The sequence below is a fragment of the Pleurodeles waltl genome, chromosome 7 (assembly GCF_031143425.1).
Source record: "Pleurodeles waltl isolate 20211129_DDA chromosome 7, aPleWal1.hap1.20221129, whole genome shotgun sequence".
NCBI lineage: Eukaryota > Metazoa > Chordata > Amphibia > Caudata > Salamandridae > Pleurodeles > Pleurodeles waltl.
This window is the reverse complement of record NC_090446.1, coordinates 1,329,635,983-1,329,659,357: the sequence shown is the minus strand read 5'-3', so window position 1 is coordinate 1,329,659,357 and position 23,375 is coordinate 1,329,635,983. Positions and strand designations below refer to the sequence as shown.

The window sequence follows — 23,375 nt, the reverse complement described above, 5'->3', positions numbered from 1 at the left end:
CCAAATCTACTTCAAAGTCACCTCTACTAAAGACATTGAGAGGGCTGCCCAAGCCCAGTTCTGTGGAAGATCCAGAAGTAAAAGACATCACAAAACCTAATGATCCACCCACTGAAAATGAAATTCGGACAATCTCCCCAGTTAAATCTTGGCTTAACTCTTCCTTGGTTCTGAATTGTCAGCTTGCCATTGTGGAATGTGCAAAGTCCCTAGGTTTTTTCCTGAACAAAAACCTGAACCTTCAAGATCACATGGTAAAACACAGGTTCCTTCAGGAGTTTAAACACAGATGAGTAGTTTAAACAGGTTAGCCAAACTATTGTGCTACAAAGGCCTGATCTACGAAAAATTCCTACTGGTTGGAATCCCTACAATTAACAGAGTTCCCATTAGAGCAGTGTTTCAAGCAGCAGCTAGACTGAAGATAGGCTCAACAAAGTCTCACCATATATCAATTTTTTATTGCACTGAATTGAATTGGCTCCCTATAGAATCTCAAAGTATCTGCAAGCTAACTTTCGCTGCTGACAAACTGCCAAAAAAAGGTCTCCAACATACATTTTATACACACTAATTATTACAGGTAGAGTGGGCCACCTGTCGAGCACAGTTTACCTTGTTCTTTAAATCCAATCATTTAAAAAAATCAACCAATCAAAAAAAAAAAAACACAATCTTTCTTCGGAAGTGCACCAAATATCTAAAACTCTATGCAATCACATATCAGGAATGTAGTTGTAACTGACTATACTCACTGGGGGCACTATTATATTCTTTGTTGCATATAATTGCATATACTATGTTGTCATCAATGTCGTTCTATATCATTATGGATGATGTATGACACTGAAAGAAACCTCCACTATGAATCCCAAGTCTCCCCTAAGGAACTAACATAAGTCTTTGTAATTCCAGGTCCAATTCCAACCAGTAATTCATTTCTAATGCAACAGTTTGCCTGCTTTCAGCAGTGGAAATCTCAGCATAGATATAAGTTTTAATGGGACAGTAACAGAATGACCTACCAATGGTAATTAATGGCCTCTTGTAATCAGGATCCTAATGCTGAAGTTATATCATCATTTTATTGATGCCAGAGGGTAGTTTCTTGCTTTGTGCAATTGTTTTATGATTCATGTGGAAAAATGTCATTATTTGTAGCTCTACGTATTTTCCATTTTATATTACATGGGCGAATTTAAGAGTGTAATCTCTAATAAAGATACTGAGAGTCATCACAGAGTTCGATGACGTCATAAAGACTCCCCTTCTTGTCTCTCTGTGGCCATGGAACACCTTTGTGACTCAAAATAGCCTGATTAGAGGTACCTTACCCCATTGTGCAATGTTTCATTTTAATCTGCAGGACTTTGTGGCATTCCTAATCTTCATCCTTCGTGATGGTTGCAAGGTTTTGAGGCTTTCCCTTGCTTTCATCTGAACAAAGTTATTTCTCTTTATAGAAGATGGCTATGGTGCTTTTAAAAGCCACCCAGGCTAAAAACAATTGGCTGAGTTAGACACGCACCCCTAAAATATGTGCCACATAATTACATGCAAGTAAATGCACATAAAACGATTACTCTGCAAGTTTACATTTTGCTTAACTTTTTCATTTTCCCATCCAGCATTTCAAGGTAAATTCTCAATATAACACGAATGTGTCCGAGATGCAGGGTGAGAAATTAAATGGAATTGGGAAGAAGACATTTTGACATTTAAAAAGGATCTCACTAATCAGTTCACTAATGTATCTACTGCAGGGGGTTGTGTTGATTCCACAGAACCAGATTTGAATCCCAGAAATCCGCTCAACCTGTGATCATCCCGAGGCTGATAACAGCACGGGTAACATTCAGCTAAGTAACATTAAACATCAGTTATATAGCGCCAAGAAATCTCTTGTAGTGAGCCAGTGATTTATGTTACATAGCATTCTAGGAAAGTATACAATCAGATAATTTGAAATGGCCACAAAGTCTATGAATGTCAGTCAATTTATTGAGGAACTTTTGCAGTAAAGTGTAGAGTTTGTCACCATTTTCTTTTTTAAAAAAGAGAAAACTTCAAACAGTTCATTGATGTCTCTGGTTCAATCGACACACCATACAATACTAGAGAAATTCATAAAATTTCCTTCAGGACTGCCTGTAAAATCCGTGGAATTCAGATAATCTGAAAAATGTGTCAATTTGTCACAACTGTTTTTAAAATTGCACGGGTGGCTGCTTGCTGTGGGCGTCGAGGCTCCACCCCTCCAATTTTCCTGTTTTATGTGCCATCCACATTGATAATTAATCACATGCTGTGTGTTATGCTTATTTCATTATCAATGTGAATGAAACAGAAAGCAAAAAAAACATACATGAACACCCGATACCATGTTACTAGAGCCTGCACTGTCAGCGTTGCACTCTAACTCTCACATTATGCGAGGGTCAGCCATCGTACATCCCAGACAGACGCCGTGTTGCCAGTGCCTGTCCTGTCAGCATTGCACTCTGACACTCATCTTATGCGAGGGTCAGGCAGGCACATCTGACTGGAACATGCGCTGGTGCACATGTGCCAGACATTGTGGAAACCTATCAATCAATCAAACAAGAATTTGTATAGCGCGGCTAATCACCTATAGGGTCTCAAGGCGCTGTATGTGGGCATGCTGCTCAGTCAAAGAGCCAGGTCTTGAGGTCCTTCCTGAACTGCTTCAGTGATGTGGTCAATCAATCAATGAAGAATTTGACCTAAGGATTTAATACACTCAAGCCCTGGACTGCTCTTAGTTGGGATCTTTGTGCTCCACCCCCAGATGTCATGGAGTGGCATTACTTTTTGAAGCAGCATCAAGCAGCCCCTAGGGCATTTGTGTGCTTTACATGTTCACCATTTTTGGGGGGGTGCATCAAGTCAGGGCCATAGGCCCCTAGGCACTCTTGGATTTGCATTTCCTAATTTGTGATTTTCTAATAGGAAATTGCAAATTTAGAAATGCAAAATCATTCGTACCTAAGGGCCTTTAGGCCCTAGGAACGAATGGTGTAGGATTTCCTAAATAGTGACTTCCTAGTAGCGATTCCTAGTTTGTACGAATCGTTATTACAAAATCTCTATATTTGTGCATTTCATTTTGCATTTCCTAAGAAGCATTTTCTTAGGATTCGCTACATAGAAATGCAAAATACACATTTCGTACATCTGGCCCATGGCTCTTTATTTTCCTCCTTCGTCATAGCATCTATTCAACACATGTTGCATCCAGCATCATAAACTGGACTTTATTAGGGCTTTGAAAATTAGAGTCTTCGTATGAAAAGTAGGCCTTGCCCGAAGTAAGGCACACCTACGGTAATACTGAAGTATGCTAAGGTGTGAAGTAAGTGCATTGTGCTAATGCATCAGTTCGAACATCCAACTATCGCTTCCAATTATGAGATAAAAAGAAGTGATCAATAATATTTTTCCACGTATTCCTACATATCAAAGACCAGTGTGTTTGTAGGCTGAGTGAGCCGAGGTTTCAGGAGGTTTCAAAGTAGCGAATCCAATGGTTACGGTATCTAAAGCTCTTGACATGATACGCGTTTGCAAGCCAGAACCAAGGGCCAGATGTAGCAAAGGGTTTTACCCATTTTGTGTCTATGGGAAAATGTGTTCGTACATATGGCCCCAAGTCCCTGTCCACTTCTATAAATATATGAGAGTTTAGAGGCATAGAGTCTATAAAGGAAAACATCACTGTGGTTGAAATCCATACAAGCTTTAAAAGGCTGCATGCATCAGGAGCTTTGCAAATGCACCTGTCAGTCACCCATGTTTGGTCGAGCAGAGATTTGTAGTTCGGCACTGCTAGCCTAACAAGTGCATTCATTTTACAATACATCGCGGCATGTAACAAACAATAACAATCCTTTTCGGCTAACACATCTTACAACAATGTGTGCCACAACACAAGCAGGTGCGTTGTTTTTATTCTTGCCTTTTTACAGTACAGTATTGAATTGGATTTCATCTTGAATCCTGTCCTAGCTGTTGGGGAGACACTTGTTGGTCGACCCATTGTCGCCCAGAACTGAGACAAATGATTTCCATGCAGTGCTTCATACAGCACGTCTGCGATTTCTAAATGTTGTAAATAACAGGTGATACGAGTAACTATTTAAACAGAACTGCGCACAAATAGTAGATTCGTCGTGAAAGGAACCACCACATTTCTGAATGTGGCTGAAAATGATGGACTTTAAATGGGTCACCATTTACAATTACAAAAGCCGACAACACTCCAGAAGTATGCAATGACTTTCACAGTAAAATACGTTTTTCTGTATGTGTCAATTCTCGAGTGTCTCCGTGCCTTTTCTGGGTGCTGCAAATAACAAACATCACTGTTACCCACATGATTTGGAATAGTCTACAGCTGAACTCAGAATGCTGAAATGCTGATTTGGGCTGTGTCGAGATTTGACCTTGTAACCTGCAGGGCGTACTTGACATTATTATATGGTAGCTCTCCAGACAGAGATGGCTGCACCTTTTATCTCAGACTGACTAAACAAGATATATGAACACAATAGCAACACCAATTCACAGATGACTATGGGTTGGTAATGCGTTCTGATAGCTATCATACAGCGACAGACTCTGAAACTTGGACCCCGGGCTCTTTATCTGTTCCCTGCATGCAACAGTTGTGTGATTCTGGGTATCCAGGCAGAGGGGATGGGCGTCCACAGATGTAGAGTGCAGGGCCTGGCCACACACTACTGTGCATAGTCGACTGCTACGCTCAGTTAGGTGGTAGGGTAATATGATCAAACAAACAGAAATTCACTGAAAAAGCAAAGGCTAATGTGATGCTATACTTAGGTATGATAATTAGATCTGTCTTTACCTTAAAAAACTCTAGAAATCCTCTGGAAAAAAAGGTTCAAGTGACATTATATTTAGGCATCTTGGTAATATAAAAACTATAATTTTAAAACAAACACTGAAATTCACCAGGTATAGTTTCCTGACCTAACTATAGCTTATGTCACTGCCATGAAAAGCTTATGATCTCACATGTTGCACAACTCATGACATGAATAAATCATTGATGGCATCACTGATGACATTTCAAATGACATCAATGATGACATTATTGATGAAACCATACAATCTTTGTGATACTGTCCAAAAGGGTTTTGGCCTTGAAATAATTCTACACATTACAGGTGTAGACAATTTTCCATTCACCTTAATGCAGCATTTCCCAAACTGTGGGTCATCACCAGACAATTTCTGGTGGGTCAGGAAAGTCTGAGCAATAACTAAAGTTGCCTTTAAATTTGCCGGTGCTTCAAAGACAGAGGTCAAATGTTAGGCTATGACTTCTGACAAATTGTTGCTTATGATTTTAATATGGGGGTGATGTTGAGATTTCTTTTTCTGACTACAAAGAAAGAGGAATTTTTAGAGCAAATTATGTGATAATCTTGCTGGAGTATGGGAGGGCGAAAGGAAAAGCTGTAGGAGGTCATTATTTGCAACATTCAACAAAATGTTAATACCTGTAAATTAACTGTATGCATTCAGCAGTTAGAAAAACATAAATACAACAATTTTTTTGTAAATCTGAAGTCTGCTGGAAACAGGGATTTTAATAAGATCAAAACAAATCAAGACACTTTACTTGGTGACGCACAATAAATATTCACAGAAACCCAATGCTCACACATTTTTGTTTGTGTGCTATATAACTTTATTTTTAAAAAAAAAACTGTATGTCTGCAACAATGTATTGAGCTTTTTTAAAAGGGAATGTGCTGTCAGTAAATGACACTGTGGTACCACACAATGTTTTAGCTACATCGCCCACCTTCATGTCCATTAAAGGTAGGTGGGTTGTAAAAGTTCCTTTGTTCTAAAAATTGGGTTGTGGTTTTAAAAATTGTGGGAAGCAATATTTAATTACACAATTAAAGATTTAACATGATTCACAAATTTAAGTGAAGAGGTTGACAAGCATACATTATACAAAGATAGATGGAAGGGATGTTTCCAGTCAGTCAAACCATTGGCAACCACTTGAGATAGCATTCCAAAACAACATTATTTTGCCCACCATGCCTTCTCAGTTTGGACACAGCCATATGCAATTCAGTCATATCTGCGCTCCAGCAGGGATAGTCCAGCCCAAACTTCCTTGCCAGGTCCTCCTTTGAACAGGAACACAAGCAACCAAAACTGGTTTTGCCCTGGATGGGACAGTTTGGTTCAAGTGGCACAGTGATTATAGGGGCTTGGGGGGAGCATGGGCTTGCCCGGTCTACCCCCGGGCTTATCGGGCGTCGGTGGAAGAATCCACCGCTTAGGAGGCTAGTGGTTGGGGGGCTGACCGGATAGGGCGGGTTTTAAGGGGTGGGTATATTAATGAGGGGCAGGGTGTGGGCGGCCTCTTTGGCCGTTTGTCACACTCAGTAGGCAGATCGCGATTTTGGTGTTGTTGTTTGTGTAGGCCGTAGAGTGTAAGTGTGGTTTAATTGTTTCTGGTTAATATTTAATATTGTACTAGGATGGATAGGCCCAATAAGGTGGTGCAGGCTTTAAAAGTTCTCCAGGAGGAGGGGAGGGAGGACTTGTTAAGGGATGGAGTTTTAGAGCAGGCATGGGTGGGATTGAAGCATCCGAAAAGGGCGTCTTCAGAGGGCGTGGCAGCAGCGGTGATAGCATGCTCGCCACCATCACAGGGACATAAAAAATTCAAACAGAAAAGTGCGGCTGGGGGCGAAAAGCGAGGATTTCGCCGGACTGCAGCACATTAGGAGCGCATGATGAGGTGACTTTATTACCTGTATCTTGGGGCAGGCGTTGCGTTGCAGCTTGAGATATGGGAGGCGTGCGGGCGCCTCGTTTCGGCAACGGGTTGTTGCACGGGGTCGCAGAGCCGCGATGCGTGGTGCGATGACAGGTGTTGGCCGAGTGGGGGTGCGGCATGAAGGAGCGCATGCGCGGCTGGACGCACGCTCAACTGCCGAATTAGAAAAACAAGCTCTGCTCCCGTTAGAAAGTTACGAGGAGCGAAGGAAGAGTGCATTTGAGGAAAGCACCTTAGGAGGTGCTAATAAGATGGCGGCGCCCTGTATAAGGGTTAAAGAAGCTATTATTATCAGTTCAGATGAGGAAGAAAGGCAGGAAGAACGTTTGGGTTTGGACATTGTTAATTATGTGCCAGTTTTAAATTCAGCAATAGGCAGGAACAGGGTTAGCCAGTATATTCCTAGAATAGTGAGCCCCATGTTACATAAGGTGCAGGAATGGGAGGTTGAAAATCAAAATATTTTTAGAGTGGGCGAACAAATAGAATTTATTGACAGTAGTGGGTTGATTTTGAGGGGGTCTATTTGTGGTGAGACAAGTGGTGATGGCGAAGCTGGTAGGGCACAGGTGAGTGTGGATTTTTGGCAGTCAGGTTTAGGAGCACCGCATCCTGGGTGTGATGGCACTCATGCTTTGGGCGAGCGTGGGGAGCAGGCGATAGGGCGGCTTGGTCGGCCTGCCAATGTTAGAAGGTTGCCGGTGAGGGTTAGGGCACCCTCGGGACACCGGGTAGAAGAGAGGGTGCTATCCGGAGCGGTTCGCCTGACTACGAGAGAGGCAACGGGTCCTGGCATGGGTGGCCAGGATTTATATCCACGGCGATACGAGGTACCGTCCACTAGCCGGGGCGCTGGTGTGACGGAGCAGGAAGTTTTAGATGAAGAGCATCTCGACTACGAAGAAGAAGAGGAGGTGATTCCCTCGTGTCAGCAGAGGGCGGTGCAGGTTGGGGCAACGAGGGCTGCTACACATGGCGAGCAGATGGCGGTCCAGAGCGATCGTAGGTGTGGAAGTGAACGACAGGTGTCTGTTGCTGGCAATTTACCCAGAGGTGAGAAGCGTGTTATACAGTCAAGTAAATTGGGTACTTCACATGTCGGGTCAGCCTATGTAAAAAGAATTTCAAGCACAGACATGGGAATTCAAACGGGGGTGAGCGAAAAAAGTGATGATGGTATTGATGTTTCAGTTCAGGTGGGTCTTGGGGAAACTGCAAGTAAGTCTGAAGTGCAGGTAAGTAACGCTTCTACGGTTGTTACAGGTGAAGGGTCTGGAGGTTCTATTAAGAATAAGAAATTGCCATACATGGGAGTGTCGATGCCGTTGGGGGCGCATCTCACTCAATGTTTAAAAGAGAAAATATGGAAAGGTGATTTTGTTGATGTTTTCAAGCTTCTCCATAGAGAGGTTCAGTCAAAAGAAGGTTCTAAGGAAGAGGAATGGGAACTGGCACGTAGGCCCAGGGTTCCTACAACTATCGAAAATTGGACATCAGCTTTTCTGATATACGCTAGTGTTTATTGCGAACGCTATCCGGAGAGTGGGGTGGCATTATTTAAGTACATGGATATTGTACGTAGGGCTCAAATGGATTATGGTGGTTTTGGATGGTTCAGATATGATGAGGAATTTAGGGCTCGGAAAGCTTTATACCCGGATAAGGTATGGGGAGAGATTGATAACGAGTTGTGGATGCAATGGTTGAGGACGGCTAAAAACGCTTCATCAACACATACAGCGAGTGGGTTACCTATACAATACAAGCCCTTTCAAGGGCGTCCCACCCATTACGGGGTGGGGTTTGCTGCACGAGGGCAGTTACCACGGAATGGGACCTGCTGGTCATTTAATAGTGGATTGTGTTCCAGACAGCAATGCAGATTTAGACATGAATGCTCCGGTTGTGGCGGTAAACACCCAGTTTTCCAATGCTTTGGAGGGATGCATTGGGGAGGACAAGGGGTACAGAGCAGAGGAGGAGATAGGGGCAGGGGACAGTTTCAGCAATTGGCAGGTAAAGGGTCCTACACCTATTAAAGTGGAGGTATTGAGTTTTTGGTTGCAATTTTATCCCAGGTTGGAGGAAGCCAAGATTCTGTGGTGGGGCTTCATGGATGGTTTTAGATTGGGTTATCAGGGTCCGAGGATACGGAGATGGGCTAATAATTTGAAGTCCACAAGGCAATATCCTGAAATTGTGAAGGCTAAGTTGCGGAAAGAGGTGGATTTAGGCAGAATTGTTGGTTCTTTCAGGTGTTGGCCTTTGCCTAATTTGACCATATCTCCTTTGGGGATAGTACCTAAGAAGCAGAAGGGTGAATTTTGCCTTATTCATCACCTGTCTTGGCCAATGGGGGCATCCATTAATGATTTTATAGCTCAGGAAGACTCGTTGGTGCATTATGCGTCAGTAGACGAAGCTTTCTCATTGGTAAGAAGATGTGGCAGGGGTGCTGAGATGGTGAAAACTGACATACAGTCAGTGTTTAGACTCCTCCGGGTACACCCAGAGGATTTTTCATTATTGGGAATGCAGTTTGATGATGCAATTTTCATTGATAGGATGCTGCCGATGGGTTGCTCAGTTTCTTGTTCATTGTTTGAAATGTTTTGCACTTTTTTGCAGTGGTTTTTTCAATTTAGGTGTCATTACAGCTTTGTAACACATTATCTAGATGATTTCTTTTTGGTTGGTAAACCTGATTCAGGTGAATGTGGCAAAGCTTTGTCTAGGTTTGAAGGAATGATGGCCAATTGGGGGTTCCCTTGGCCCCTGAAAAAACAGAAGGCCCCTCGACATGTTTGAGTTTCTTGGGCATTGAGTTGGATTCCATGAAAATAGAATTAAGGTTACCTCAGGATAAGTTGCAGAAGCTAATTTCCATGTTGAAGGAGGCAGTACAAAGACTCAAATTGGAGTTGCGGCAGGTTCAAAGTTTATTGGGACATCTGAATTTTGCATGTAAAGTTGTGAGAGTTGGGAGAGCTTTTTGTAGGAGATTAGGTTTCTCAATGCGAGGAGCAGTGTTACCACATCATCATGTACGGTTACGGGCCAATGTGAAAGCAGATTTGAGCATGTGGATTGTTTTTCTAGAAAAATTTACGGATTTACGATGCTGGTGGATGAAGAGGATTGGTTTTGGCAGATTCAAATTTTTTCAGATGCATCGGGAGCATATGGCTTTGGTCTGTTTTGGGACAGCGGAGAGTTGGCCGGTCAGTTGGAGGTTAGCTAGACATAGTATTGCATTTTTGGATTTTTTTCCTTTAGTTGTGGCTCTGTCACTATGGGGTAATATGTTGGCTGATAGGAACGTTGTTTTCAACGTGGATAGCCAGTCAGTGGTCAACCTAGTAAATTTTCAAAAAGCAAAGGATGAGAAAGTATTGACGCTATTAAGACTGTTTTTGTTGAATTGTTTATAGTTCAATATAATGTTCAGAGCTAAGTATGTCCCAGGTGTGATGAACGACAATGCTGATGCACTCTCTCATTTTCAGTGGCAGAGATTCCGTGGGCTGGCGCCGGGTGCGGATGCACAGAAGACAGTGGTACCTGGGGAATTGTGGGAGATAGGAGATTGAGAGTGTTGCAACTGGTGCAACAATCTATAGCTCCGTCTACAAAGAGGAATTATGTCCAGGCTTGGTCTGAGTTTCTAAAGTCAGGTGCTGTTCGAAGGGAGGGTGGAAATAATGTTTGTGGACAACGACGAGATGACGCGGTGAGTTTTATAATGCAACAGACTGAATTGGGGTGGTCTGCAGTTACGATATCAGGTAAGCTGTTGGGTATTTCATTTTATGGCAAGTATTTTGGGAGTTACGATCCAGTAGAGGGAGAGTTATGTAGGAGGATTCTTGCGGGATGGGCAAGGACGGGGGTCGCAAGATGTGATAGTAGGCGTCCTATATCTTCTCAGTTGTTACACAAGTTGCTGTTAACATTACATGAAGTTTGTTTTTCTGCTTGGGAAGTCAGCTTGTTGTTGCTCTGTATGTCGTGGATGTTTGATGGGGCATTCAGAGTTTCTGAGTTGTGGGAATCAAAGGTAAGGATGGGTTCAGGACGTCAGAGGTACAGGTAAGAGACGGGGATTTATTTATATGGCTGCGATCATCTAAGATGGATCAGTTGGGAAGGGGTCAGGAGGTTGTATTGAAAGGTAAGAGGTCTCAGACATGTCCTGTTGAACATTGGTTTTCATTTAACCGGTTGTTACCGGAGTCGTCCAGGTGGGTTTTTGTTCACCAGGATGGTTCAGCCTTGAAATCTCATCAATTGCTGTCAGTTTTAAGGATGGTGCTTAGAAGATTGGGGTTAGCACCACAGTTTTATGGCAAGCATTCTTTTAGGATCGGGGCGGCCACGGAAGCAAAACCGTTGGGTAACTCAGACAAGGTGATAATGGACTTGGGGCGCTGGAGGTCTCAATGTTTCCAGCGTTATGTTAGCTTAAGTCAGCAGGGAAAAAACTGATTGTGGTTTTGCTTATGGAACAATGTGGTAAATTTGGTGTTTTTTCCTGTTTTATAATACACCTCATTTCTCATTATTTTCTTTTACTACATTTTGCTCCTAGGTTGTGTGGTGGGCCCCGACAGAGCTTGTGCTGTTTGGATCGTGGGGCATTCATTTGTGCGTTGGGCTGAGAAGCAGGCTTCTTCACGTCCATTTGGAAGGCAATTGGGTTTGGACGGAGCCAGGATTAAAATTAGTTGGATGAGGTGGGGTGAATTGTTGTATGTACTGGGAAAAAGACTAGAGCAAGGTGTTTTTCCCGACTTAATAGTCATTCATTTGGGCGAGAATGATTTGGTCGCTTTATCGGGTATTGGGCTGTTAAAGAATATGAAGATGGATTTGGTCAGGATAAAGCAGAAATGGGCAGGGACACATGTGGTTTGGACCAGTTTTGGTAGCCAGGCGAGTTTGGAGAGGTGCAAACTCCTTTAAAGGGACTGAGAAGCAGCGCAGAAAGGTGAATAGGGAGATGAAGGGTTTTTGTCGAGCACAGGGTTTTACAGTGTTGTCGCATGAAGATATAGGGGGTCATTACGACCCTGGCGGCCGGCGGTAAGGTGGCGGTAACACCGCCAACAGGCTGGCGGTGTTCCGCCAGCAATTATGACCGTGGCGCAATTGCCACGGCCATACCGCCGGCCCCTCCAATATACCGCCAGGATTCCGCCTGGTGGTCATAATCCCCAGGGCAGCGGTGCAAGCACCGCTGCCCTGGGGATTATGAGTCCCCGACCGCCAGCCTGTCCGTGGCGGTAAACACTGCCATTGAAAGGCTGGCGGTAAGGGGACTTGGGGTGTCCCTGGGGGCCCCTGCACTGCCCATGCACTTGGCATGAGCAGTGCAGGGGCCCCCAGGCATAGCCCTGTCGCGCATTTCACTGCCCGAGTTCCGGGCAGTGAAATGTGCGACGGGTGCTACTGCACCTGCTGCACATCAGCATTGCCGCCGGCTCTATTACGAGCCGGCTGCAATGTTGATGTGACATTTCTGCTGGGCCAGCGGACGGTAACACTGTTACCGTCCGCTGGCCCAGCAGAAATGTCATAATAGGGAGACAGGAATACCGCCGGCAATGGCGGTATTCTGTCTCCCGCGGCCTCTGCGTTCTTTTTCCAAGACCGCCGAGGTCGTAATGACCCCCAAAGTTTGTAAGGAAGTCGGGTGGTTCAGGCAGGATGGTGTACACTTGTCGTATATAGGAAATGAATATTATCTATTGAACATTCGGATTGCGGTAGCTGACCTGTTGGGGGAAAAGTCATGGGATCGGTAGGGATGGTGGATGACTTTTAGGTGGGGCAGGAAAACACCTGGCGGGTTTTCCTGTGTGGCGGTTTTTTTTCACAGAAAGGCTTTGGGGGAAGGGGATGATGCAAAAGATGAGAGGGCAGGGACTTTTCACAAGGAACACAAAGGAGGAAAGGCAAGGGTAATACAGAAGGTGGACAGCAGGACAGATGGGTAATGGATTGGTCAGGTCAAGGTGGGGATGGGAAAGGGGTATTGTTGAGGGATAAGTTTTAGAGGGTGGGGGCGGGCTTTAGGAAACATCTGTATTAGTGAGGTTTATAGTTTTGTAAGGCTTAACGCCAAGGTTAATGTTTTTCCCAGACCTGTTCTATTAAAGTGGCCTTTTACCCCTTTAAATGGTTGTGGTGGTTTTGTACGCCGTTCCGCCCAATGGGGGCTTGCCCGGTCTCCCCCCAGGCTTATCGGGCGTCGGTGGAAGAATCCACCGCTTAGGAGGCTAGTGGTTGGGTGGCTGACCGGATAGGGCGGGTTTTAAGGGGTGGGTATATTAATGAGGAGCAGGGTGTGGGCGGCCTCTTTGGCCGTTTGTCACACCCAGTAAGCGGATCGCGATTGTGGTCCCACCCGCCCTGTTTTTTAGCAAATTGTAGTTCTTTTAATGGATATTATGTTTTGAATCCGCATTAATGGGTCAGGTCTGTTTTATACTATGTCTAAAGGATTTTGTGGTTCGTTTAGCTATATGCCTCTGGTAGGCAGGTCTGGTTAGGTGGGGGTTTTTCACAGAAAGGCTTTGGGGGGGAAGGGGATGATGCAAAAGATGAGAGGGCAGGGACTTTTAACAAGGAACACAAGGGAGGAAAGGCAAGGGTAATACAGAAGGTGGACAGCAGGACAGATGGGTAATGGATTGGTCAGGTCAAGGTGGGGATGGGAAAGGGGTATTGTTGAGGGATACGTTTTAGAGGGTGGGGGCGGGCTTTAGGAAACATCTGTATTTGTTTCCTAAACAGTGAGGTTTATAGTTTTGTAAGGCTTAACGCCAAGGTTAATGTTTTTCCCAGACCTGTTCTATTAAAGTGGCCTTTTCCCCCTTTAAATGGTTGTGGTGGTTTTGTACGCCGTTTCGCCCGATGGGACCCAAGTCTGGGTTTGCCCTTGCCACTTAAGGCAGTACGTCAAACACCCAAAAGGTGATGGGAGGCATGCTTGCAATAAGTCTAACTTCTGTCAACTGCTTGGGGTACCATGCCAACCCATCGTTCTTTTGGCCACCATCCCATACTGAAAGTAAGGGTTCTGCAACATATACGTACTAATAAAAATAAAGCTGTGAGTCACCCTATGACTTGTTAAGGAAATGGGTCATAACCTATGAAAACAAAACGTTTTTTCACTTTTTCCCGACTAGTATGAGCTGACTGGCTAAGTATGAGCCTCTCTGTGGAGTTCACCCTCTTTAAATTCTGTTAAAATTGGACTTTGGAATATGCATCACCCCACACACCCCCTCTTGAAATGAGCCTTGGACTGTTCACCTACGTCTACCCAGAGCGTCAAGGACGCACCCTGTTGCAGACTGTGTACCTTGTGGGATGATGGCTAGAGACCCTAAGCTTTCTGCATTTCTCTCATTTTAGAAGCACAGTGGATCATGTAGTTATCCACTCTAGAGAACGCAGCCAGTCAGCTAGAGAGATGACGAGACAAAAGGCATTGGAAAGAAATATAAAAAGAGAATCGAAAGATAGGAACAGAATGAGAGGAGATAAAGGTTTTCCTAAGGGGAGCGCAAACTTCTGAAATCTGCTGACTCACAACTTCACATATTTTTTCACGCTTAACATTTTCTGCAAAGGGCAAAGCTTGTGAAGTTAACAAAGGGAGGGGAGAGTTTAGTGACCCTTAACCAACCAGAAACGGTTCCTATTGCTGGTTAGGGGACAAGGAACAGTAGGAGGCCTGTCACTGTCCAACAACTGCGATCTGTGATTGCATGCCATCAGAAATCCACCCTAAAAGGCCAAGATTTCTGACAACGCCCCTGAGTTGGTGAAAGAAACAGCTGTTTATCAGCTAGTTCTCAGGGTCAAGCCCCCCACTCCCACTATTTCTCCCATGGTGCACCATTTGAATGACCCATTCTTACCATCAGCAGAATATCCTGTCCTTTATGGAAGTGGCATCCGGAAGTAAGAAATCGTCAATAGTGACGGAATAAACTTTGCCAAGGAGTGGTGTTTCCTAACTTCGAATTTGCAGGTGAAGTCATTAGCTTTGCCCATCCCCAGACAGGACAAGTGTGTGTGTGTGTGTGTGTTGGGGGGGAGTTTAGAGATAGGCTTGAGCAGAGTAGAAAGAGGGCTAAGTTCTAAAGTTACCATCTCAGTGGACTGAGATCATACTAAGGAACGTGTCTGGTCCGGAGCTCCCCTTTCCTACTTCAGAGGTCCATAACCCATCTGCTCATTAAGATGAATGTTACAATTAAGGAAGCACTTTATAAAATGCCATTGTATTTCTTAATGGATGTAACTGTATATTTATGACTAGTGCACGTGGTCTTTTTTTTCATTCTCCCCAGTAGGTTTACTCTCTTTAATATCCTGTCCTTTTATGCTTACCCCTGTACTGATTAGCTTTGCTCTTAACTTCGCTAATCTTTTTCTGTACTGTAAGTCCCACATCTTTTTTTGAACTAACGCTTTCGTGACTTTCTACTTTTTCCAGGCGACTGGTATACATACAATCAGTGTTACAGGTTCACGCTCGGCTTCTCATCTAACTTGTCTACAAGAGCCCCGAAGCAGAGACATATTGTGCTATAAATAAAGAGGACACCGAGCAGGACTTTGGTAAACAACTTCCAGTGGATGTTTTCGCGAGGACAAATGAGCAGCACTGAGGTCACTTCAACTGTGAAACACACTGAAGGGAAAAAAATATACCTTCCCCTGCTCACTCCCCATCCATGCTCCGACAAACTTGGATGTCAAGTGGTGGACAAGGTTGGTATCCTGGCAACAGCCAGTAGATAAAGAGGAACGAAAATGGAAGATGTGAAGAGGCTGTAAAGGGTTCAAAGGCTTCTTGTCTGTGTGACCTGCAAGAGAGCAGCACCACCAAAATAGGAAAGTGGTAATTAAAAAAGGGAAGAGGGACGAGAGAGATGCGTCCCAGGGAGAGGAGGAGGGAAAGAGCATGAAATTGAAGAAGTGTCGAATCATCGGAGAGACAAAGGGTAAAAAATGCAACCGGGAGAAAATTAGATTAATTCATAATGAAGGGTTAAAAAGGGCAGAGAGGGGGTGCTAAGGGCAAGGCTGCATAAAACAGAGCAATGGGCAAGGGAGCCGAAGAGAGGTCAGAGTACCAACTGAGTAAGAGAGAAGGGACCAGGGCGTGGCTGGATAACAGCGGGAAAGGGAGACCGATCTGAGTAACACGTGTGACACAGAAAAGGGAGCCATGAAAACAGAGCAACTGAGAAGGGAGTAATGAAGAGGCTCGGGTAACAGAAGCAGAGTAACAGAGGATGGCGAAAAAAACAGAGCAACAGAGAAGGGTAACAGCATAGCAGCAGAGGAGGGAGCAATGGGGAGACTTGTATAACATATGAGACACAGAGAAGGTAGCTACGCTACAGAGAAGACACAGCGGCAAGTCATGGGTAACAACATAGCAACACAAGGGGGGCGAGGAGAGATCTGAGTAACAGACTTCGAAAGAGAAAGAGCAACAGAATGTCATGGGTAACACCAGGTGCAACCGAGGAGTGAGGCGAGGAGAAGCCTGATTAGCAGCAGTGTATCAGAGCAGGGAGCAACAGCGAGTAATGGGTAACAGCAGAGGAGGGAGGAAGGAGAAGCCAGAGTGACCTCAGTGCAAGTGTGAAGGGAGTCAGTGAGAGGCATGGATAACAACAGTGCCTCAAAGGAGGGAGCTAAGGGGAGGTCTGAGTCACAGTAGAGCAACAGAAAAGGGAGCAATGGCAAGGCAGGGGTAACAGCAGAGAAGAAAGAAAGAAAGAAAGAAAGAAAGAAAGAAAGAAAGAAAGAAAGAAAGAAAGAAAGAAAGAAAGAAAGAAAGAAAGAAAGAAAAAGAAAGAAAGAAAGGAAGAAAGAAAGAAAGGAAGGAAGAAAGAAAGGAAGGAAGGAAGAGTAGAGAGAAGTGAAGCTGTAGGAGGTACGAAAAAAGAAGGAATGAAAGAAGAAAATAAAAAATGGAAGGGGAGAGGAAGAAATGAGTGACAAAGTAAAATGAGCATGATGAAAAATAAACACTTCAGAGCATAATAACTGAATATGTATATTATCGCCACTCAATCGTTAAAACTGCGAAAAATATTTTGTTATAGTTCATGTAATGTTTTGAATATGAAGATCGCATGTTCCTAAAACCCCGGAAAACAGGCTTGACGTCAGCCATGTTTAGGCCCCCCAATATGAAGAAAAATCGAAATTATTCAAGCCCACGCCCCCCAGGGGAGTTATCTGCACACATAGCAGAGATATCCAGATTTGATGCGTCTCTGAAACATTCGCTGCCATTTCATCAGCTCCCGGCGCCTCCGGCTCTGGCACGGCTTATGCAGCCCGGCTGAGGAGGGCACCAGGACAGCAGGAATACCAGCTCAGAACAGTGCGCCAACCCCGAGGGACCTTCACGAGAGGGGAGAGAACTGGCGTCCTCAATGAGGGGTTGGCCCGGCAGCGGCGCGCTTGGCGCCGTTCACAAGCACTGCTGGCGGGGCTTAAGCAGACAGCATTCGTGCCACGGACTGGCAGGGGACTAGGATCTCGCCAAGACTCTGTTATCGAAACATGGCACGAGCAGGAGGACCCACTCGGCCTCGCTGCAGTCACAGGCAGGCTGGCAGGGGCAAGGAGAGAGCAAATACTATTACCACGTGTTCCAAATATTTTCAACACAATCAGGGTACTGGCGTGCCAGAGAGTGGGATGCAAACCCCCTTTGGAAATCACTTGCAAACTTACAGGTCAAAATTTGGGAATCTTAGAGGGCTTACTCAGTCTTCCATCATTTTCAGGTTAATACAATGAATACCACCGAATTACTTCACGGTAACATCTAGGCCCAGATTTAGGAAGAGTTCATGCAATGCAGCGCAGCAAGTAACATTGCTGATCTGCATTACAGCAGAATTGCATCATATCTACTAGGATTTGGTGCACTTCTGCCACCTGTCTACTCTGGCGCACTTTTGGCAACCAAAGCAGGCACCTTTGTGGCACAGCAAGGTTGTCTGCGTTGCGGTCAGCATAGTTTTGTGCAGGAAGAGGTACTTTCTTGCACAAAAACTATACTTTAAGGAATTTTCCTTATTGTATGTGTGTTGTAAAATGAAGCACACATGCAAAGAAACCGAGGACAATTGAAAAAATTCATCTCTTTAGGCCTGCCTCGGGGAGGTGCAGGATTTTGGTGCAAGTCCCTGTCTACAATTCAATGTAGAAAGGGATTTGTGTCAAAACCCATGGGTGGTTGCCTGGAAAACCCTCTTGACACAAAGTAATGCAGGGAAGTGCATTTCACTGTGTTGCATTACTTTGGTTTAAAATCCAATGCAAACCACAATTAGCACTGGATAGTAAATCTCTCCAGTAGATTTTGCATCAGGTTTTCATTAAAAAAAGTAATGTAAACCCAAAGCCCAATGTTCAAGTGGTAGGAGTACACTTAGTTGGTGATGAGAGAACTATTAAACATCAGTGATAGTTTAATTGTCACCTACAGGAAGAGGTCAAAAGTGAGTTGCAATGGCTCTGGAAGCCAAAAAAATTTAACATTGACTGTGTTGTCAATACTAGAATATTTATCCCGCAGGGCCGAGGGAGATTCGATCGCCTGCACGCCCTCCCCTGGCAACCGCCCCTGGCCGCCCTTCAGGATGCGCTAGGGCTGTGAAGGGAGACGAGGCCCGTTGCTCCCCATTGCGACTGGTCAACTGGGGCAGAATATGCGCAGTGCGCCCAGACCAATGCGTGACACTTGGCAGTGAGGCCCATGGTGGGCACCAGGGCCTGCAGCGATGTTCGCCATGTCAGCGGTGTGTAATATGGTTACATTTCATACAAATTAAGCAATAGTGTGAATTTTACATAAAATGCACCTGGCTGGTAACTCGAATGAAAACCGATGGGAAGGGATGCCTCCTGCAAAAAACATCATGAAAAAAAACAGCAGGAGAGCTTTTCAAATGGCAAATGTCTTGTGTCGACAGCACACTTCCATTTCGCAGTTCCAGATTATATTTTTTGCTCAAATCAGTCTTCCTAAGGAGAATATTTATGCAAAAAAGACTAACCCCTTGAAAAATAATAAAAAAGCAAAAATACACAAAACTCTAAATTTTATACTTATGCTATATTACACTTACTAATAAAAAATTCTGAAGGGGAGCATCATATAGGAGGAATTACTTGTGCACATTTTGCCAAATTCACCTCCATGAAGAACCGAAGTACACATTGACCTGTATCTGATCAAGAAGAGACGTGAGAGACAGTCAATTTTGAATTTTAGACTTACCGTCACCCAGAAACTGTAGGAGAGCAAGGTCGATGGGTCGCTTCCACTTGGAACCTTTCTGGAGTGCAATGCCATAGCCGGTAGTTGCAAAGACCTTACCGCTGCCAATAGTGACCAGCTTACACCCTTCATCTTTCCGTGCCATGTAATTCAACACCGCAGCGTCGTAGATGAAAGCATCCAGTTTCCTGCCAGAGTCATAGATGGTAATGTTAATAGAAAGCTTTGTCATTGCCTTCAACTGGTGTCCCAATAATTACAGGGCAGGAACATCATGAATAGCAATAGAAGATGACTTGTTCCTGATCAGATCAATTATACGTTATCCTAATTAGAATGAATTGGCGAAAGACATTTTTCATGCAAGATTTTCCCACTTCGGATATAATATATGGAAGTTTGAAAATTTCAGAACAATATTTTTATAACTTACAGATTTATAAGCAGATGTTGATGCAACTATATTGCCAATAACTCATTGTATATCCAGTGATCACTAAGTGACACGATCAGGAATGATTCAATTACTTACCTCTAATACTCATTAATTGGAATACCCTTCTCATACCAATACTTACTAACATGAGGTGTCCCACTTCTACCCAAGCAACACATGACTTAGCCAGAGCCAAAAACAAGACTCAATGTAAAAACTTCCCCCACCCTGACCTTCAAGCACCTCCCACTAAACTGGTGATAAGAGGCATGGAGCCTAGAACACATCCTGTATGTACTCTAGGAGAAAGAAAAACACAGGAAGCGAGGTTGTGATCCAGAAAGTAAACGGGGAAGGCACGATGTAAGTATTGGTATGAGAAGAAGGGTGTTCAGAGTAATGAAGATTACTAGTAAGTGATTGAATCATTACCTCCTCAACCCCTTTTCTCGTCCCAATACTTACTAATGTGAGGATATACCTATGCTGTAATAGAACAACCTGAATCCTCAAGAAGAGAATAATGCAACAGACTCCTGGTCACTGCTCAAACAAACAAGTTTATTTTAAACCAAGAGTCCATCAAAAAGGAAACCAGATTGTTCACTGAGTCACAGCAGCCAGAACACTAGTACCTAAGGTCAAGGAATCACCCACATCCAACCCGCAATGAGAAACAAAAGTAGAGGGATTTGCTCAAGTGCCAGCTTTACAAATGTCCAATAAGGAAAGACCACAAGCCTGCGCTCAGGAAGCCATCATTCCTCTAGTAGACCTCCCCTGGACCCACCCGGCAGTTGTGCATGCTGTGAGTCATAGGCAATAGAAATCAGAGATTTAATCCAGCAACTCAAAGTAGGCATAGAGGCTTTCTGATGCTAAATGCCAAAGTTCACAAACAAATTCTCACATTGACGAAAATCCAAAGTTCTAGACAAATAGGTCTTCATTGCCCTTAACTCATCCAAGGTGTGCAAAGCTTCTTCCGAAGGAGTAGAAGGCTCTGGAAAAAAGAGGGCAATGTTATCTCTTGCTGCTGATGAAAGGAGGTGACAACCTTGGGAAGGAACCCGGGCCCCCAACCACAGAACCAGCAGCCTGCAAACAGGGCGGCCGAATAGATAAGGACCCTAACTCCAGCAGCCTATGGGCTGATGTAATGGCGTTCAGAAAAAAAACACTTCCAATGAAAAAAACTTCAAGCTTACATTGCCCAATGGCTCAAACGGAAGGGGTTGCACGGCCCTAAGCACCATTTGCAGGATCCTAAGCCAGCACAGAAGACTTCACTGCTGGTTTGAGCATAGGAAAACCCTTAAGGAGATTAGAACCCAAGGAATAAAGTTCCAGCACACCATAAGGAGAGAGAACAGCCTTAATGACAGCCCACTGGACTCTCAATGTAGAAGCAGCCAAGCATTTCAAGAAACTGTCCTTGAAAAATTGAAGGATCCAGGAAGAAGGGCACATAGTAGGATTCAGAGACCTGTCCTTGCACCATTCATAAAAGAAGGACCAATGATGAACGTAAGGCTTCCTGGTAGACAACCTCCTAGAGCAGTGGTTCCCAACCTTTTGACTTCTGTGAAACCCCACTTTATCATTCCTGGAATCCAGAGACCCCTACTGAATTATTATTGAAATCCAGGGACACCCCACTGAGTCATTACTATTTGCCGGGAAACCTGGCCTAAACATTGTTGATGATTGGAACTTCAAAACAAAACACATAAAATACAGAAACTAGCATTCATCAAACACATACACAAATGATAACACAGTTTATTTAATTTGCAAACAAATATAAATGTAAAAAATAATTTTAATAGGTTGGATCTTTACTAATTCAATTGAAGCCACACACTGCCTATGCTATACTCTGTTTGATGCAACTGCACTGCTCCCACAAATCAATCTGAGGATACTAATTTAAATTTGAGCTTCCAATCGTTTTAAAATTTTCAATTGTACATTTAGCCACTTTATTTTTATAAACATTATCAATCTGTTGATATTATTTGGTTTTCTAAGCAGTCATGGACCCCCTGAGGAGGCTTCGTGGACCCCTAGGGGTCCCCAGACCACAGGTTGGGAACCACTGTCCTAGAGTGTTGGATTGAGACCACCACAAAAGAGGACAGACCCTGTAACCTCAAACCCCACCTTTCAAGAGCCATACTGCCAGACACATCTGCTTGCACATGGGCAGGGGATTAAAGGGAGCACGGAGAGGGCAATAGTTAAACGTGATGATCCTCTCTGGGATAGCCGCCATCAACTTCAACAGGGGAAACAAACCCATTCGAGGCCAAAAGGGAGCGACCAGAATGAGAATCTCTAATTCCTTCAGCAATCTGGTCAACACCCATGGAATAAGAGGGAAGGTCGTCCTCTTCTGGACCAGGTCCGCAATTTCCTGTGTAAGAACAGAAACATTGGATGAGACTATTAAGGAGTCTACAGGTCCAGACTGGGGAGGCCTTATGGTGAAATCCAGGGAGTATCCTTCTGTGATGATCCGCAAGACCCAGGCATTAGAAACATGTTTTTCCCAGGTTGGAAGAAAAAAGACAAGGCTTCCTCCCACCGGAAGAGCGGCATAGTTAGGAGTGCTTCCCAGTCTTAGATGGAGGTGGAGGTTGAGGCTCAGGAAACTGCTGACTTGAAAAGGAGAGAGGTTGCTTGGCCCTGCTCTGTAACTTTATAGGAGGACCCTGGAAGTGCTTCTTATATGGAGCCCTACGGGAGAAGTCTATCTTTAGTTGAAAGCAAAAGAGCTGGGCATGCTTTTGGTTCTTGAAAGCCTTATGGAGCCATAGCTTCCATACTGTCCCCAAAGAGCATACTGCCAGAGAAAGGCATATGAAGCAATTCAGATTTTCCTCCTTCCAGTCCTTCAAATAAATGTAGCAACGAGCAGAAACAGATGAAGCCATGGACAAAGTTGAAGCCTTCAAAATATCACAGGAGACATCTGCCACAAATGTAGCCTGCGTTTCCATATTGGCAAAAAACCCCGAGCACTCCACCCGTCCTGGATTGCGACTGTCAGGGACTGGAAGTCCTTAACAAGAGATTGAGAGGCATAAACTGCACAAATAACAGCATGGAGAGCCAAATTCAACCCAGAAAGCTTTTCTTCAGAGAGGCCTCCACCTTATGGTCAACAAAGTCAGAAATAGTGACTTCATCAGACAAAATAGGAGGACTGCCAGCCAGATTAGAAAGTAAGCAATCAATTTTTCAGTGAAGAAGGAAATTCCACCTCTCCTTTGGCCAGAGGATAGAGGCGTGTTAGGAACTTAGGAAGATCTGCCTTCTCAGGATCCTTCCATTCATTCAGAAGCAGATGCAAAACCTTTTTGTTAACTGCCAATCTCATGGGAGGGTGAGAATGCAGTTGTTGAAATAGACCAAAGCTAGTACCGGGTAATTTGTCCTCCATAGTGATATTCAAATTGTCCCCCAAGAACCTGAAGAGGGGCAAAAGATCCTGTTTCTGAATTAGTTTAGTGTTAGACGCAGTGTCAGAAACCTGAGGCTCATCATCATCCACATCATATTCTTGGGAAGGCAAGGAAGAGGAGGTAGAAGAAACCTTGAATGATGAGATGAAGAAAGGTGGAGAAGAAGGGGAACAGCGGGAGCTCACAGCCTCCTTTGACTTCTGAAAACCTCTGACAGAGAAGAAAGAAGGTGCTGAAATTGGTCATCAGATAGGTTAAAACTATGAGCAGACTGCACAAGAATGT

The 23,375-nt window shown here is 44.3% G+C and overlaps 1 protein-coding gene across 1 annotated transcript in view; it reads right to left on the bottom strand.

Annotated features, from left to right (window-relative positions):
• The window catches only part of GRIN2D (glutamate ionotropic receptor NMDA type subunit 2D), a 1,291,669-nt gene that overhangs the window by 158,851 nt on the left and 1,109,443 nt on the right, over nt 1-23,375 (bottom strand). The window contains exon 11 of the mRNA XM_069200679.1: nt 19,188-19,375. Within this exon, the coding sequence (XP_069056780.1) occupies nt 19,188-19,375 (188 nt within the window). The remainder of the gene's footprint in view (nt 1-19,187; nt 19,376-23,375) is intronic.